The sequence below is a fragment of the Ambystoma mexicanum genome, chromosome 3p, assembly GCF_040938575.1.
Source record: "Ambystoma mexicanum isolate Mex_15411 chromosome 3p, UKY_AmexF1_1, whole genome shotgun sequence".
Lineage (NCBI taxonomy): Eukaryota > Metazoa > Chordata > Amphibia > Caudata > Ambystomatidae > Ambystoma > Ambystoma mexicanum.
In genome coordinates, this window is record NC_090925.1 from 199371151 (window position 1) to 199390469 (window position 19319).

The 19319-nt window shown below is 48.4% G+C and overlaps 1 protein-coding gene across 1 annotated transcript in view; it reads left to right on the forward strand.

Moving 5' to 3' along the window:
- Nucleotides 1-5579: 5579 nt before the first annotated feature.
- The window catches only part of P3H3 (prolyl 3-hydroxylase 3), a 112194-nt gene continuing 98454 nt past the window's right edge, over nucleotides 5580-19319 (forward strand). Inside the window, exon 1 of the mRNA XM_069650633.1 lies at nucleotides 5580-6525. Coding sequence (XP_069506734.1) covers nucleotides 6022-6525 — 504 coding nt within the window. The 5' untranslated portion in view covers nucleotides 5580-6021. The remainder of the gene's footprint in view (nucleotides 6526-19319) is intronic.

The window sequence follows — 19319 nt, forward strand, 5'->3', positions numbered from 1 at the left end:
AAACAGACAGTATGAGTGACCCTAGCAGTCGGGGACATCAAAAGCCTATTGGGAGCTACTATCGGAGATCAGGCTGCTGATGTGTGGGTAAAAGCAGGATACCCGGGGAGTAACTCTGAGAAACAATACACATGATGGAGCATCCTTTAATAAGATTCGAGTGAAGATATGGGACACGCTACGGAACGCATTTCCTGACACAGCTGACTTACAGTCTATCATGCAATGTACTATGGGCCATAATGAAGACCCCACTCAATTCATTCTTAAAGTCTAGGATATGTGAAAAATGGAGGCGGGTAATTCATGGGATTAATCAATACCCTTTTCTACTACATTTTTTAAAAGGTCCGACCCAAGATGGTGTAAAATGTACTACATAAAATTGTGGGTGTTGAAGCAAAGGGGTGGCCTGAAATACAGAGCATAATAGTACACCATTGAAGAAGAATCAAGGAACATGACAGGGAAACAGGCAGAGGAAGCAAAAATAGTATAAAATAAATTAGCTAAGGTTGCTGTGGAGGCGGCGGTATCAACGCCAGCACAGACAGAAGTGGCAGAATATACCCCGAATATCGCCAACACTAAAATAGCTGTGGTGTGGTCGGAAGGAGGACAAGGACAGTGTGGTTGGAATACACACTATCCCGGCTCACAGCAGCAAGGGGGACAGCAGCGAGGATGAGGTGGGACTCCGAGGGTCGAGGGGAGGGGATGAATGGGGTCTTTACAACATTGGAACAGTGGAAAATGGGGACATTTTTCAAGGGTGTAAAGGAGCAGACAGGGAATGGGGTACAGTTACGGTCAACAGAATTATGGTCCGCCACCTCATGGGGCCCCCCCAAGGGCCGACAACCAGAATTACCTCTATACCCCACGAAATACACCAGGCATACATGCAGCTGCCCGCACAGATCCCAGGCCCACGCTTTCAGCAGCAGCAACAGCAAGCGATGCAACAATATGTACCCCAGAACACTTTCCAACAGACAGGTGGCACAAGCCCATTTAATGGAACACCAAATGGTACGGTCCCCCTGTTTTCAAGGCCAACCCTGGTGGAAGGAAACCCCTTCTCATTTCCTGGGACAAATACATACCCTGACTAGGACAGCCCACAGAGCACTCTTGCATGTCCGGTCCTGTCAATGATCCTTAACCCTGAAAATAGGAACCAAACAATTCATTTTTAAGGTTGCTTCAGGCGCTGAGAAATCATGCATCAGTGAGGAGGACTTCCCCTTATCTGTCAAAACTCTCCACATGCAGGGATTCTCTAGGGCTATTTCTACGGTTCCATACACAGAAGATTTGTATGTAAAAGTAGGTGGAGAGTGATGCGTGCTCCCCTATTGTACCCCAAGTGTCCTCCTGTCAACCTGCTGATCTGCTTAGTAAATTGAACAATCCAATCTTGTTTACTGATCACAGCATTGTCTGGGCCACACCAGGGATATGCGCGATAAGAGCGATGGTGATAATACACGCGATGGCATGTGCGGTGGTGGTCCGAGGAATACCTGTATACCCAGACATGTTTATTTACGGCATAACATTGCTTGTGAAGACAGTGCGACTGCTTGCCATGTGCTGTTGGAGAGTGCCAACAGTTTTCATTTTTCACCCTGTAGTGTCCCCAGAATTGGTGGTGGGTACAATCTTGTCCCTAGACGTACAAGGGTTGGTCGTGTCTGCAAAAAGAGTGGTTGTGCTAGGAGCAGACAGGCAAGGGTGCGAATGGCGTACAGTGCTTTAAACAGATCGCACCGTACCCCTCAAAGATGTAACAGATTAAAGCTTTTCAAAAACCATGACAGTGATGGAGAGATAATCTTGGAGATGTGTATCCTCTGTGAGATCATGGTGCTTTACAGATAGGTGCAGTGCCCCCTTATGGCAATTGTTGCGCAACCTCCCTTCATTGAGGCAGATTTGGAGTATGTGCCCGGACAGCTGTGGACCACCAATCCACATGGCGTTGGGCTTTTAAAAGAAGTGACCCAAATACATATTACACTGAAGGATGGAGCAGTAGTACCCCGGGTGAAACAGTTCCCACTATCAAGAGAGGTGGAGGAGGGAATAAAGGACAGGATACAGGCCATGCTCAATCAAGGGATAATAGTTCCATCCACCTCAGCGTACAGTACTGCGATCTACCCTGCCATAAAGGCCACAGGGGCAATTGGAGAATGATTGAGGATTTAAGCCCCCTAAATGATGTAGTACAGAAAGAATTTCAGGTGGTTCCAAACCTGGCCACCATTTTGTTTAGTATACCCAAAGCAGTGACCCACTTTATGGTGGTAGATTTAAAGAATGCCTTCTTTTTGATACCCTTGCACCCTGGCTCACAGTACCTCAGCGCCTTCACCCATGGCTTGAAGTGCTATGTACACACCAATTTGTCCCACGGGTACTGCGAAAGCCCAAGCATCTTCAACAGAATATTACACGCTGACCTAGGTAACATCCAAGTGCCCAGCACGGTCATCCAGTATGTGGACGACTCCCTTGTGTGTAGCGACAGTGACCAGGAGTGCCAAAGAGACTATCACTCTTCTACAACTTTTGGCTCACAAGGGGGTCAAAGTTGACAGGGCTAAACTCTAGTATTGCCAGCATGAAGTGCTGTACCTGGGTCAATTAATATCAACAAACTGCAAAATAATGATACCAGACAGAGCGGCATCCGTACGTGCCACACACAGACCCTTGACAGTAAATGGCATGCACAAATTCCTGGGGTTGTGCAATTACTGCAGCACATTGATTCTAGACTATGCAGGGTACACAAGGCCACTCCTGCAGGGCCTCAACGAAGCACAGAATCACAAACTCTAATGGACAGCAGACATGGTACAACATTTCAATGATTTAAAGGATGTAATGTCCACAGCCCCAGTTCTTGCCACCCCAGACCACACCCAAGAGTTTTACATAGTCTCACATTCCCACTGCAAACGTATGACTGCTGTACTAACACAGAAAAGTACAATGGGTCACAAACCACTAGCCTATTACAGTGGTACACCCGATTCAGATATGCAAGGCCAATTTGTGTGTGAACAGGCACTCGCTGCAGCTGTCTTTGCAACAGAAAAAAGTTCCACAATCGTAATGGCAGCAATCCAATAGTCGCCAGTATATACATGGCTGTGTCAGGGCCCGTAGGTACTGCATAATGTATGGAAAGTTGATATCAGATACCCCCAGTCTGTCTTTGCAGTTGCATGAAACCAAGGTGACCACAACACAGTACCAAGTGCGCTCACAACCGGCACCCTGGAGTCCAAGTCTTCAGAGAGACTTTGGGACATTGGGGGAAAGTTAAGTAAAGAGTAAGAGGTCATGAGATGTGGAGAACCGGTAAATGGATGAGAGGCAGGAGACATTGGAACAAGTACATTTGTATGTGGTTCTGAGACATGGGTATCAGAAAAGGGTTTGCGGTCATAAGAACCGGTACCAGTAAATTGTAAGAGGTCAGGACTCTTGATAGCAAGAAAATGTGCAAGAGGTCTGGAGACCTGGGATGGATACATTGACTGTAAGAGGTCAGGTGATATGGGTACAGTGAAAGAGTCGGTCCACCCCCGACCCACCAGACAACATAAATTGTACCAGGCGCAGTAGTACAGTCAGTATGCCAGCTCAGCACAGATGATGGCAGAGGCTGACTTGTAAGGCTCGGTCCAGTGGTTCTCATATTCTTATTTGACAAGCACTCCCTCTCCACTGCAAAATGTGATCCTGCTAATCAGCCATCCCCATTTGAGAAGATGGCTCAGAATGCCTTGAGGACTTTCTTTGTTAGTTTTGGTTATTAGGTGGCGCCACCTATTAGCTGAAACTGTTGCATTAGAGTACAGCTAGGGAGAAATGTCATACGAGGAGGGGCAAAAAGAGTGTATGCGTTGTTTGGTTGTTTGCCCATCCATTTACTGCCCATGGCAATCTTATTCCTGCTGACCATGCCACCCACTTTCTGCCCCTCTTTGCCCAAAACTCATCCACCTATGATCTCGTTGAACAAGGTTTATTAAGCCTTAAGATCCAACTTTGAGCTTGAAGTGCCTGCCAATTGTTTTTTAAAGCAGTCTTCTGAGAGTTAAGGACTCGGTTGAAGTTGTAAATGCCCTACTGCTGTAATAAAAATGGATTGACCAATGTCTGCCTTTAGTCACAAGTTATAAGCACTATGTATCTTATTCACTGAAGTCCTGTTGCAAACAAGCATTGGCAAAGCCAAATGTTTGGGCTTGTGTATAAATATTAGGCATTTGGCACTGCTGTTATATGTCCAGGCAGGGGTGTTGCCAGGTCTGGAAGACCCGGGGCTATGCTGATGTTGGAATTGTCGTGACTGGGGGCTAGCTAACCTTTTGGTTGTAGCTCCTGTGATTCTATCCAGTGCTACAACCAAAAGACCAGGGGCTATAGCCCCCTTAGCCCCCCCTAGCAACGCCTCTGTGTCCAGGTGCTCACACAATTTTCCAGCGGCTACCATAAGTGGGCAGTTATTACCAGTACAGGGGCCCTTCCCCATGTCTACACAAAAGCCAAAACTGTTGGCAGTGCCAATGCGTGTTAGTTTGTGCTATTCTATGGTGCTTGCACCCCCTACAAGCCGAAACCATTGCGTTACAGTAGATATAGGGAGAAAGGACGTAGGAGGGGGGACGCACAGCGTGCATGTGTTGTGTGCTATTTGCCCACTCATTGATCACTCATGGGCACGCTAACCACTATGGCCATTGCCACCCAGTTCCAACCCCTGCCCACCCAAAATACCTCCTCAGGGGAACTCTTTCATCTCCCATTAATCATGCCTGACCATAAAACGTTACACTTAAAGAGCCTGCCAGTGTGCTTTCACAGCAATCTTCTGAGAGCTAATGACTTAATTGGAGCGGTAACCCAGCTACCGGTGTAATAAAAAAGGTTTACACCAATAAAAAAAACGGGTCTGCCTTCAATTACTGAAGTTCTAAGCACTATAGGCCTTGGCAAAGCCAACCGTTTTGGCTTTTGTATAAATATTAGGCATTTGCCAGAAACTGCTACTATATGTCCAGGCACTCACGCCATAACCCCCCCCCCCCTCCCTCCCCGCTGCCATCAATGCCGGGTAAATAGCACTACGGCTGCGCCTGGCAAGTGCCTTTTTCCATGCCCAAACAAAAGCACAAACGGTGCGTTGCCATTGCCAATGCTTGTTTTTTAAAGGGTAGCACAGACTTATCGAAAGCGGGAAACTTCCTTTGGGGTACCGGATTTGGGAGTCGCTAAATGCAACATTATGTGTGCGTGTGTGTGCGCACGTGAACAGCGGCAGTGCTAGTTAAGCGCAAAAACACACACCCTGCGATCCCTCTCTCTGGTTTTTCTCCCAATGCAGTGTCTCTTTTTTTTGTAAAGTTTTTTGGGCTGCCCCGTCTTCCCTCCCCCATTCCTTCCTCTGGCAAACACCACGTGTGCACACAAGCTCTCAGACAGCGGAGCCAGTGGCCGCTCTCTGGAAGAAGAGAAATGTGTGTCCTCCGGGTCGGGTGGGGCGGGGCCAGCACATTCCTCACCCCCTTCCCCCGGACTCCTCCTACAGCTCCTCAGCTGAACAAACCATCACCAGAAAGTTAGGAGAGCAGCCAGGGGATGCGCTCCACCAGCTCCCCACTCAGAAGTAAGGAGAGAAGACGGGGGAGCTGCCAACCTTGGCCCAGCAGTCAGGCAGGACACTGGCCCTCCTGTGATGCCGCACCGGCATTTGCCTTTAACAGTCACCTATGCCTCCAAGTGGCTGTCCTGCCAGCATCCCCTGCGTAACAGCGGGCCTTCCTGAACCCCACCTCTGCTCGTGACGGGCTACAGCCCTCCTGAACCCCACCTCTGCGTGTGACAGGCTAAGCCCACCTCAGCCATTACCAGCCCCTCTCTCTGTCATCATTAAAAGGTCCTGCTCCTGCCACCCCCCCCTTGACACCGCCAGCGTCTCCTGCCACCGTCCACTTCGTCATGTTGCCAGCTGAGGTAGCCACCTTCTTCCTTGCCCTCTCCTGCTGCCACTGGGGCCCCGTCCTGGCCGGCCTCCCCCAGCCCTTCGACCGCCTGTACTACTCGGGTGTGCGGGCCTACTTCCAGAAGGACTGGCTGGCCACCGAGGAGTACCTGCTGGGCGCCCTGCAGAGCCGGGCACAGGTGCGAGATGCTAAACTGGCGTGCCATGCCCAATGCCAGACCGAGGAGGACGAGGACCAGGGCGAGGTGGCACGCCCGGGGGCGCCCCTTCACTTGCGCAAGCTGGGCGTCTTCGAGGGCGCCCCACCGGTGCCACCGAGCTGGCCAGACCACCTGCGGGAGCTGGGAGTCTTCGAGGGGGTGCTGCGGCGGGCCGAGTGCCAGAGCTACTGCCTGGCACAGCGGGTGGGTCCGGCGTCCAGGCACCGCACCACACGCGACGTGGAGGACGAGTTCCGCCGGCGGGAGCCCTACAACTACCTGCAGGTGGCGCTGTTCCAGGTGAGGCGAGGGAGGTAAGAGCGGGGAGACGCGAAAATCAAGGGCGACTCATTCATCCATCCATCCATCCATCCATCAATTCAATTATGTATTCATTCGCTGGCAAGATAATATCAAGGAGTGAGCAATGCCAGGGGATGACATGGTCTCTGAAAAATGGTGCAACTGTGGGGGAGAAGGCCGCGTGTTAGCTGGAGTATCTGACATAACGGTGATACGGAGTCAGTCACTTCAGGTGCTTTCTCCCGAAGGCCAAGGGGTTTGGCATAGAGTCAGTCTCATGGTAGGCTACATCCGAAGGAAGTTTGGGTGGGAGTGGGGTCAGTATACTGAAAGAACGGTGGGACTGGGGCAGGGCCAGTCACATGCCAGCTGGCGTCTCGGAGGTGCTGCTGGGGCTGGGCGAGAGGCAGTCATATCTTAGATTAATTTTCGCGAATGCCTGTGGTGTTGCGATAGGGCCTGTCTCATGTCGGGCTATCGCCGAAGGAAAGATGGGGTTGGGGTAGAGTCAGTAGATTGGTGTCTCTGAAAGAACGGTGGGACTGGGGTAGGGTCAATCACATGCCAGCTGGTGTCTCGGTGGGCTGGGGTAGAGTCAGGAGATTGGTGCCTCTGAAAGAACGGTGGGACTGGGTCAATCACATGCCAGCTGGTGTCTCGGTGGGCTGGGGTAGAGTCAGGAGATTGGTGTCTCTGAAAGAACGGTGGGACTGGGGCAGGGTCAATCACATGCCATCTGGTGTCTCGTTGGGCTGGTGTGGCTGGGGTAGAGTCAGGAGATTGGTGTCTCTGAAAGAACGGTGGGACTGGGGCAGGGTCAGTCACATGTTAGATGGTGTCTCTGGCAGGGCTGTGGTAGAGGCAGTCCCATGCCAGGACGGCCTCGGCTGGCCTTTAGTGCTTGTCCAGGGCCTTTATTATTCAAGGCACTACATCTTACTGACCGGGTAAGGGTGTGGGGGAGATATCCTGAATTCTATTAAGCAAAGGGAGGTCAATCACTACAAACGGGCAACTCGAAACATCTGCTCCACATATGACTTTTATATGTAATATCACCAATCAATTTTAGTGAACATATATGCACACACAATCATACAAAATAAATAAGTATCCAGTAAGAAATGCACACTAGAAAAAAATAATCTATGAACATAACACATGTATTAAAACCATACAGTGCCACTATGCACTGTTTTGTTCTCAAACATTGGAAGCAAAATACAAATAGTATGTAATTCAGTGCTCCTTAAATAGCTGTTTTGCTTCAAATGTTTGAGAACAAAACAGTGCACAGTGGCACTGTATGGTTTTAATCCATGTGCTATGTTCATAGATGTAGTTTTTCTATTGTGTGTTTTTCACTGGATATTATTGTGTGTCAATGTGTGTTCACTAAAACTGATGTATGATATTAAATATAGAATGCATCTGTGAAGCAGGTTTTTCAAGTTCCCTGTCTTGTGAGGATTAGCCCCCATTTGCTTAATAGAATATGGTGTACCCCGTAAGGTAGGAAGGCTAAGCATCCCCCTAGGTGGGGTAGCCCTTTATGGTATTAGCGGAGATATGCTAAAGCCAAGGCCGCATGTCAGGAAGACCCTTTCAGCCGAGGCAGAGCCAGTCCAGTGATGGGCACTGCCTCTGAATGGTCTATGTGGCAGCGTCACCAAAATGCCAGGTTGGCGCCTCCTGTTGCAGACGAGGCCGAGTCAGTCACATAAAAGGCCAGTGCCTCTGGAAGGCCTACAGGGCTTTCACAGATGTGAGGATGGGACCTCTTGTCTAGCACGAGGGTCTCATTCACATGTTTTTGTTTTGCCACAGGGGGGGTGGGGCTCTTACCTATAGCCACAGGCCTGTGTGAGAGGCCACCTGGGTGATATGTTATGGTTGGAAAGTCTGACAGTGGGAGAGACCCCTAACAGCCCAAGCACATGGCATGTATGAACCCGACTGGATCCCCACACAAACTCATACTTTCGCAAGCGAGGGAACAATGTTAGTTAGCAGGCAGATGAGAGGTATGTTAAGAGGGTAATGCGGGGAGGTAGGCTTTTAGTTTGGTTTTGAAAAAATCAATGTGAACTGTTTCTCGAATGTCCGGGGAAGAGACTTCCATACAAGTGAAGCAAGAAGATAGAAGGAGCGGAAGCGAGAGGAGCACAGGGAGGGTGAGGTGCCACAAGGGTAGCCAAAGAGGCAGAGCAGAGATTACGCGACGGCTTGTAGAGTTGGATAGAGCCATGAGAAGACATTGAAATCTGGCCCTGTTTTGCATGGTCAGCCATCCAGCCTGGTGACGGTACGAGGAAGTAGGTGTGAAGTGAGGGGGTTCAAAGAGAGTCCTGGTAGCAAAGTTAATGCTCTTGATGCGAAGACAGAAAGCATAGCTGAGGAGACCAAAGAGGCCATCCTTTCATTCTGTCAGCCTAACGCAACCATCTCCCAAAAACACTCATCAATCACAGATTGATTTTGACCAGTTTCTGCACCTGGATTGCGATGTATGAAATATGACATGAATTGAGAAACCCCAATGTTTGCAGGTAATGATCAGTTTAAACCTGTTTGGTTAAAGCAGTGAACCTGGGCTTCTTTCACACGCGGTTCCACTTTGTTGTTATGCATCATGTTGGGAAAGCTCGAGTATCCATATAAAACGAAACGTTCCTTATTGTGTGGCAAGCTAGCAGACATCAGGGGTGTAAATGAAGCTTTAGAGGCGAGTTTTCTTATTGCTCGCTTTCATTGTCCAATAGTAAGGAATTTAGTAGGTACCTGGAGCTGTGTGCAGGTTTACTTAAACATTTCCACATTGGAAAGGGCAGTTCTAATAACACAGGAACATGTTAAGCAAGTAATTGCCCAGGCTCTCCAAAGGAATCTTTGCTCCACACGAAAGCTCTCAATGTGCCCCATGGCTACCCGCTGAAGCCCAACTAGAGACATGGTGCTCTATGCCTGCTGGGTTGGCAGCTTGGCACTCCTGTTCTACAGGGTGGGCTATATTGGCACTGCGATTGAGAGAGGAGGAGGAGGGAGACAGCACAATGGTCCACAGCAAAGGCTGCAGGAGCTAACGTTAAATTAAATGCTTTCATTTTCACCTTGCCACATAGTTGAGTACCAGTACTCTCTTTTTTAGGCTTTGGAAAGTGCAGGTACTCACACACTCAAAAATAAGAAGTGCATGTACTGAGGATGGCGTAGGACCGTAACGTAGACACGCAGTGCCAGGTTACGGCCAATCTGTACCCATCAACACTGCAGCAACTACTACCTTACTCTGCTCTCTCTACTGCTGCTAATTCCACACACCAACTCATCGCTTGCAGGTGTGCAAGAGCTAGGAGGCTGTGGAATTGTCAGAGGTCACGTTATAGAAGACCCAATAACACAAGATAGCAGCCTGTAGGTGAGACCACAGTGCAGATAGTGTGTAAATGAGAACACCCCACTTGACATCTAGTGCCTCCCTCGACCCCCCCAACAATCTGAGCACAGATGAGATCCCTGCCAGGCAAGCTCTGGCCCAGATCCCATGGCTGACACACTGGACGTGAGATCACTTGGCAGACATGCTACATGTGAGATCCCTTGGAAGATGTGCTGTGTTTGAGACCCCTTGTCATGCATGATACACACAAGACCCCTTGTCAGACAAGCTATGCATGAGATCCCTTGTCAGACATACTCTATGTGAGATTGATCACTTGGCAGACATGCTACATGTGATATATCTTGGAAGACATATTACATGTGAGTTCCTTTGGCATATTTGCTACATCAGGGTTCGAAATGTCAGGGAACTGGGAGCTATTTAGCACCTGCTTCTAGTTTAGGAGAGCCTGGTTACCTTGAAGCCATCAGTTAGCAGGAGCTACTTTAGCTCCCCATGCAAACCTACACCATACACACGTACATATGTGATATTAACTCTGTATGTTTGATAATCCGAATAAAGGTAAATAAAGGACACATCCAAGTGGCATTTAAAGCAGAATTGAACATACATCATGGTCAGAAGGGTTGTGTTTGCATCTCATGTGCTAGTTAGATTTGTGGTGCGTGTGTAGCTCCTGGTTCTACCGACGTAGCTCCTGCCTACCGGGTGATGCCCAATACCAACGAGCTGCTTTTAGCTGCTGCTCATCAAACTTCAATTTCGACCTCTGTATGGATCTCTTGGATGCTACACATGAGATCCGTTGGCAGATATTTGTGCGATCCCTTGGCAGTTATGAGATCCCTTGGCAGACAAGCTATGTGTGAGATCTCTTGGCAGGCATGCTGTGGGTGCGATCCCTTGGCAGACGAGCTATGTGTGAGATCCCTTGCTAAATATGCTGTGGATGCGATTCCTTGGCTGATATTTGTGACATCGCATGGCAGATATTTGTGAGATCCCTTGGCAGATATGAGCAGTGGTCGAAGTGAGCGGGCGCGCTCGGGAGCGGTGCTCCTCTACTTTTTTTAAATTACCTTTTACAGCTCCTATACTTTAATTTAAAAAGAAACCCTTCCGGATTGGTTTTTTTTAAAAAATAAAAGCATAGGAAGAAGTTGAAACTTGCCCTTTCAGTGCACTGCACTGAACGTTCCCTTAAACAGTAGGTTCAAGTGTTTGGGGTGTGTATTGTGTCTGGGAGGGGCATGATGATGGGGTTTGTGGGGAGTGGGTGCAGGCCAGCAGGGAACATAGTTCCACTACTTCTTTTCATACACTTCGACCACTGGATATTAGATCCCTTTGTAGACCAGCTATGCGCGAGATCCCTTGCCAGGCATGCTGTGGGTGGGATCCTTTGGCTGATATTTGTGACATCGCATGGCAGATATTTGTGACATCCCTTGGCAGAGGAGATCCCTTTGTAGACAGGCTATGCTGGAGATCCCTTGGCAGACGTGCTGTGGGAGCGATCCCTTGGCAGACATGAGATCCCTTGGCAGACAAGCTATGCGTGAGATCACTTGGCAGATATGCTGTGGGTGGGATCCTTTGGCTGATATTTGTGACATCTCATGGCAGATATTTGTGAGATCCCTTGGCAGGTATGAGACCCCTTTGTAGACAGGCTATGTGGGAGATCCCTTGGCAGACGTGCTGTGAGTGAGATCCTGTGAAAGGCGTAATGTAGGTGAAAAACATCAAGTAAAGGCTGAGAGTAGCATCTCCTATCATACTAGACCTATAGTAGCAAGGTTGTGTAGTAGGTGACGAGACCCCCTAGCAAGTAAGCAGTGAGTGAGACGGTCATTGGGTGAGGCGTCGTGGCAGGCTGTGAGTGAGACAGTGAGCGAGACGCCTTGGATGGCAGGCTATGGGTTAAACCCCTGTGCCCGACAGAGTGTGCGATACTCCTGTTCTACTAGCGTGAGTGACGCGTGACAGGCATTAGGTGCGACCCCCGTGGCAATCAGTGAGAGACCCCCAGGCCCTGCAGCTGCGCAGCCTACGTGGCTTCTGTGCTGTGTGCGTGGCGTCTGGAGGGGCGCCGGGTCCTAGAGCCCATCCGTTTGGCACCAGGCAGGAGACACGAAGAAGTCGTGTGTAATTTGGGATGGAAGTTTGACTTTCATGATCTGTTTCCTCGGCCCGCGCCTCTTTCTTTCTATATCTGCATGCTGGCCTGATCCCCAAAACTCGTGTGTGTATTCAGTTAAACAAAAGAAATATTCGCGTCAGAACAGCCCCCACCCCCACCCTCCGCCCTCGCTGTTCTTCTCCCCAGGACCCCTCATCCAAACAAGCAACACATTACATCCGACACACTGCATTGACATGAGAAATCAGACGCGCACTGGCATTCTTCGTACGCCGGCCACACACAGTGGTGACATTTCAGTGCCGTGTCTTAGTGTGAGATGCAGAATGTTGCCTGTGTCTGCGTGCCTCTCTGCTGGTGACGTCACGCATAGACGTACTGATATACTTTCCCGCCAGCCAAGTAGGAGAGAGACCCGCTATGTCCCGTCTTCTCACTGCATCACGTTTCCCTGTGGTCCGTGTGTAGTAACAACACGCGTCCTAAATGTCTTAGCCTGCAGGGTGCTGAGTGAACTGGGGGGCCTGTGCGCGGGACAGTCTCCTTTTAGACGCCTTCTTTTCAGCCTGGGTCACACTTTTGCAAAATCCCACGGTGTCCGGGGTTCTATCTATCTACACCCTTTGGTTATGAGCCCTGGGCGCACAGTGAGTGCTAGTGGAAAGGGTTGCATCGCGAGGAGTGATCATACACAGACGTGTTGGAGATTACTGTCGGGCAGTGATTTCCCTGCTTTAGAGCAGTTATAGGTCAAAGTTTCGAATGCATAGGACCTAAAACCAAAGGGTTGAATAATTATAAATTTTTTTTGGGGGGGGGGGAATCCCCCGCCAACCCCTTTTTTTTTGTGGTAAAACCACTTTTTTTCCTAAAACAGAAACCCAAAAAAATACATATTTAAAAAAAAAAAAATTCGACCCTTTGGTTTTAGGTCAAATTGAGTCGACCCTTTGGCATTCGATCCTTTTGCATTAGGTACTTTAACTGGACACCCTTTAGAGCATAGGCGGGCCCACTATGTATCCTAGCAGTGGCGTCACTTCCCGTGCCTGCGTGAGAGTGACTCGTCTGTTGCTGCTATGGGAGCAGCAGGGGCCCACAAAGAGACCTTGTACACAACATTTATTTATTTATTTTTGTATTTGTAAAGCGTCTAGCAGCCCGGAGGCATCGAGGCGATGTTTCAAGAAAGTGTCTTAGTTACAAAAAGTATGAGGCAATGCATGGGTTACAAGTCGCGTGTGCCTAACATGGTGGACGTGAAATAATGAGTGACAGACGGGAGTTACGTGAGATATTGTCTAGTAGAGTAGTTTAGACATGAGATGCAGAAGAAGTGCTGATAACCTGGCTTACATGTTATACAAACAGTAATGTTTGATTGCTTTTCTGGAGGCCGCGTGGGGCTCAATGCTTCTGGTTGTGGGAGGGAGCAGGTTCCAATTAGTGGCTGCTATCACTGGGAAGCTTGAGCAGCCAGCCTGGGCTTTGAGGCTTCAAGGGATGTCTAGATGGTTGGTGTAGTTGGATCTCCCACCCAAAATATGGAGGTTCGACCATCTCATGAGGTGATGTCAGTCCTGGAGATCGGGCTCACCTGCTTAGGCTGTAGCTCTTACGTTTTTGTGGGGAGGAGGTCACATTGTAGGCTGGCTTTCTTCAGCTGGATCTCTCCTCTGGAACAGCCCTGCCCCCGCTGCGTCTAGAGCAGGACCTCCTGAAGTTCCAAAAACACCTCAAGACTCGACTCTTTTCCTCCTCCTTTCCTTCTTCCTTCCTCTGCTAATACCACAGTCGCTGTGATTGGTGTCTTGGACCCTTATGCATCCTCTGGGCCTCCGACCATTCACACCTAATCTCCACAGCATCTGTCTTCCTTCAGCACTTGCCTTGGCACACCCTTCGCACTGGAGATTCGCACTTTCCACCCAACGCGGCTCCTTGCTGCATAGCACTTAATTTGCACTTCATCTGCGGCTCACCCTTGAGCACCGACACCACAGTACCTACTGCCCTCTTCCTTCCTGCACTTGCACATTTTGAATACTCACAAGGCATAGTAGGTTCAGCTGTCCCCTTCCCCTCTCTATCTTTGTTTGTTTGTATTTAATTGTACTACAATCCTATGTTCCCTTTCTGACCTGGTGGGCAGAGGTTCAGAAGGCCAGCCTAGTTTCTTGGAACAGGGTCATCTTCTGGACAAGCCAGACCAATCACGGTAGCGTTGGCGGCGGTTAAGACTAGTTCTTAGGAGGGGTGAGAGCAATCGAAAGCCCACAATGAGCACACGCAGTAAACAAGACCACAAATTACTCTGTATATCAAAAATATATATACATTTTTAAAGGCCTTTTAAGTCAAACACAAAGTAATTATTCAGCGGGACTATTTAACACAACAGTAATCTAACAAACATATATACAGTAACCAATGGTCTAAAGGAATAGTACACAGTATTTAGCCACAACCTGCAAAGAAAGGGGTCACACAGTGCGAATATCATTTAGGCAGTCCTTCACAATTCAAACCCTAACTAAGAGGCAGTCCAGTCCCTAAGTTGAGTGGAAGCTTGCGCTCAAAAGCACTTTTGATGCTGGCGCACGCGATCGTGTGGTTAAGTCAAAACAGGGTCTCTTCAAGGGGCTGTAGCGGCTCAGGAAGGTGGGTGAGGCAGTGAAGAATACGTTCCCACTATTCGAGGAGGGTCTTCCCAAGAGGGCACAACAGGATCCAAGAATTGGGACTAGCTCGGTAGCACAGGCTAACTCATTAAAGAAGAGTGGCCCTCAGGGGACACTTGTGCGTAAAAATTGATGGATGCGCCAAGGGTCACAGGTAAGGGTTGCAAGTACTCACCGACCCTCCATGCACTCTGGACCAAACTTCGGCAGTCGAGTCCACTTCGGTCGCAGGTTCAAATCCTGCAGTTGTGCCGCTCTGCGGCTTTCAGGGGCTGCGTTCCAGGGATGGTTCTATGGCAGGACAGTGGTGATTTCTCTGCTTCTGATGAAGGGATCAGGCCAATTCTGCTGCAGCGAGTCTGAGGACTCAGGGGGACACAGCAGCAAGGCACCCACGATGTTCGTTACCACAGCTGGGCGACACAGTGATCGTGTATGCTCGGGTTTAGGCGTACTCTCCGAATTCCGAACCTTGGAAGTGGGCCTCACTTACTGTATCATAGGACCACAGTGGAGGTAAACTGGACCTGGGGCTGGAACTTTGTGACATGACAGGTTGTAGAGGAAATGTGTGGGACCAAGCACTTCAGCCTATAAAGTACCAACAAGGTTATGATATGATGATAGGTTATTTATAAGGTTGCAGGGGCAATCAAGATTCAAGCAAAACCAAGAAGAAACCGGAATGTTGTTGTTGCGTGCCTGTGCAATGAGTCTGGCTATGCCTCCGAGGCCAGACTGCTGTTAGGTCATTACATTATTACAAGAAGTTTCTTACGATGAGCGTTTTGCCAGTTAACTTTCACATACTGGCCTCTTCTCCTTTCACTTGTCAGTTTGATTTGGGAAACCTTTATTTTCTAAGGCACAAAGCAACATTTTCTAATGGCGCTTGTTGTTATGACTTGGGGGTGCCATGAGCAAGGGCAGTATGGTGTTACCGTGTGAGGACCGATGAGAGAGACGTGCCACATAATTGCTGGTAGCAATTCTCCCACTCCAGCACAGGGCGCAGCTCATAATTTATCCACGTAGGGGCATACTTGCTTTGCTGCACCTGCTTGGGTGCATTTGTGGTGGGTAACCAGGGACATCATTTGGGGGTCACTGCTGTCTCCCTTGTTACACCTGGACAGGTTTTAGAACAAACAACTGACTGCAGGCGGCCCTCGGGCCCTAGTTCCACCCCAATGCCACTTCTTGCACTCTTGCTGGAATCAGCCCACCTGGGTCCAATATCACCCATAATGCAGTCTGGGACCCTTATGCCCAACTTGTACTTGTTCTCCTTGCCTACCTGATCCCAGGATTGCAGCGTTCTTTGTTCTTTTGCACTACTGTTCCTCCAGCAGATGCCGTTAAAGGGCTGCTTCACATTTTGAATGTTTGCACCCCTCCTTCAGCCTAGGCCCTTCGCTCACCACCTCCTTCAACAGCACTATGAAGCCATTGGAGCTGAATGTTGGTGCAGTGAAAAACGCCTCCATTAATAATTGGTCCATTTTGCTGTAAGCTACATCTCTCTTCTAGAGTAAGAATGTCAAATGCTCAATGACCTACTTTATCACCATTACGTTATGCACCACAATAGATGTCTGGAATATTGTGCCGGGCCTTCCCAGTCCAGCTATGGCACTGATGCCACTGTGAGGTTTCCAATCAGCCGGCCATGGTTTTTGAGGAGACCACAATGTGGGAAGAAGTACTTCTTTCCCCCCCCCATTCTCAATATGAACCTACAAGTCCCCATCATGCAGGTTACATTTGGGGGAAGTCACAGGACTACATGACATGTGACCAATTAGAGGCTGTGACTTGGGGATAGTTGATGTGGTGGGACTGGGGAAATTGAGCGAGAAGGGGGAAGAGGCACAGAGCCATCATGATAGATAGTCATAGTATTTATTTTCTCCAATTTCAGTTATTATTGGAAAAAGCTAATCTATAATAGAATCAAAGAATGTGAAGGATCAATGCACTAAACCGATCTAGGATGACAACGCAGTGTCTTTTGGATTGGTGTTCCTGCTGGTCAGGTTATATATGCGTGGTCCATGGGTGAGAAATCACGTTCATCAGTAGACTTGGCCCGTCAGGTGGCACCTGGAAAAATCCCCATTTTAATAGGCAGAAAAATCAAGAACTGTTTTGGCCTGTGACAATTCATACAGACTACCCTGCCCCAGTGGACTGACATAATAAGTGCAGGTTATTTGACTTGTAGTGAGATGCAAAGAACACGCTAACATATTAATCCAATTACATAACTTGCTTAATACAGGGGACCAAGCTGTAAGCGCGGGACCGGGATTCGGACCTGTGTTGCTCTGCGTTGTCTTGCATCCAAGAAAAACGATTGCCCCAGAGCTAATCCGATTAAAGCTTCTAATGTGCTACAGAAATGCAGAACACACTACCAGGGAGGAACCTCCATCCATGCTCTTGGGTGGTTAAACCTTCAAAATGAGGCTGTACAGGAAAGCCAAAGGAATTTCAGACCTAAACACATTCGGACTAGGGACGTCATTTGGGGGTTGCCAGGGGTCACACTTGCGACCCCTGCAATCTCCCTTGCTACCCCTAAATATTGAAACTCCTGGGCTGTAGCCAGTGCCATGTGGCTGTTTTTTCTGAAGTTGCTGGCATGCTTGTTAAGGCCTCATTAAAAAAAAAAAACATGGTGTTCCACACGTCTAACACTTTAAGCAGTGACTCTAAATGAGAAAGAATAGGAATAACAAATAATTTGTCTTTCTGAAATTGTATGCAATAATTGCTAGACTTATTAAAGGTTTATTTCAGGCACACTTCAGGCAATCATTGATTTAGGCAGTTCTTAAACAACTCAAATTCACAATGCAGACAAAAACTTCCAAAAAGCTTAGAGTAGAATAAGCATCCATGTCGGACTATGTAATTTGCTTTTGCAAGTTGCAGTTATAGCAAGTTTATTTTCAGCTGTAGTCTCTGTTACGATCATCACAAGACATTCCATCTCTGTGTCCACGGTCACTTGACAAAATCCTTGTGCTTACAATCTTGTGTACAGTGTAGAAATGTTGGACCATAGCACCACTTTTTGTGAAAAACTGGTTAAAAAGCCAGACATTTGCAATTGGTTTTAACCCAAAAATCCAACATATGCAATTCACCAATAGTGTACAGGAGCATTTCCATATATGCCAGTATAAAACATGTTCATGGTGGCTGTGCCCATACATGTCCACTTTGACAGCACCTATGTATATGCCAGTATTCCCATATAAGAAAAGAACATACTGATTTTGGCTTTGCACATAATGCCAGTAATAATACTTGTGGGGAGGGACTCCCACGTATGCCAGAGGGTCACTGGAAGTCCGCAGACTTTGGAGGGCCCATCACCCTCTCCCAGAATGCACAGAGGACTAGGTCAACGGCAAGTTCAAACTGCAGTTTATTACAGACAAATCCAACAGGGATCCGCACAGGAACAGGTAAAATCCATGCACATCTTGCTCTTCCCCGGCTCGCAGGCCGGTTTTACTATGGTCTGTCGTCAGCATGATGTCATACCTGAGCCCTTCTCTGGGAAACCTATCGGGAGACATGATTGGGTATTGAGTAATATACCACCTATATGGGGACATTATAGATGTTGTTCTACTGGCCCTCGCATGTCAAGTGGATGGCCTCGTCCATATACAAGTCACTAACTATAACAATGTTGCAGTGTGGTGGACTTACCATTGGTCCTTGCCCGTTGCTACCCACCCACCCATAGGATACTTAACTGTGGTTGGCTAGAGCTGACGTCACCAAGCCTGGGACCCGCAAAGGTTCTCAGCTCTCTGTGTACCTCTTCAAGGTAACAAAAATAACTGTGTCTGCATTGTAACTTGTGTACACCACCTTAGCTTATCAGAGTGTTCTCCTGATCAGCGCAGCACATGTTGCATATTGTTGCATACTTGTCACTGTCTGTGTCTCGCAGCCTGGGACCAGTGCACCTTTCACACCACTGCTCGCTGTCCATTGTCTGCCTCAGCCGCATCACATGTTCAGAGACCACGAATTTGAGCTGTGCAACTCTGAATTATGAGGATTAATTACATTTCTTCAGCTGGTCCCTCTGTCATCTGGGGATTGAAATTCCATCCGTATCTCTTGGCCTTGGCTGCGGGTTTTGACTCACACGTCTTGCTCTCTGTCTAGCCTGAATTTCTGCTCAGCTCGTCTGTTGCTGAGGGGCATTTGGCATGCTGTAATTTTCCTAAACCGTATAATGCGGTTCCTACAGTGTCCATGCTATACTATATTTCCATAGGTTAGTCACACTTGGTTCTGTCATGTCCCATCGGTGTTCCTGTAGTTCCATAGGGTTATTTGTGTTTAGGCATCTGCAAGCTTTGCTCAGGATCTCTTGCCTCTTGCGGTTTCTGCTTTGCTGCATTTGGCTAATGGCAAAATAATAAAAGCAATGACAGTACATATATGTGTCTATCCTCTAACTATAGAACTGTATGCTCATGGTCTTCATGTGTTGGAGTGTGTGCTTATGTCCCAAAGTGCAGGTGGCACG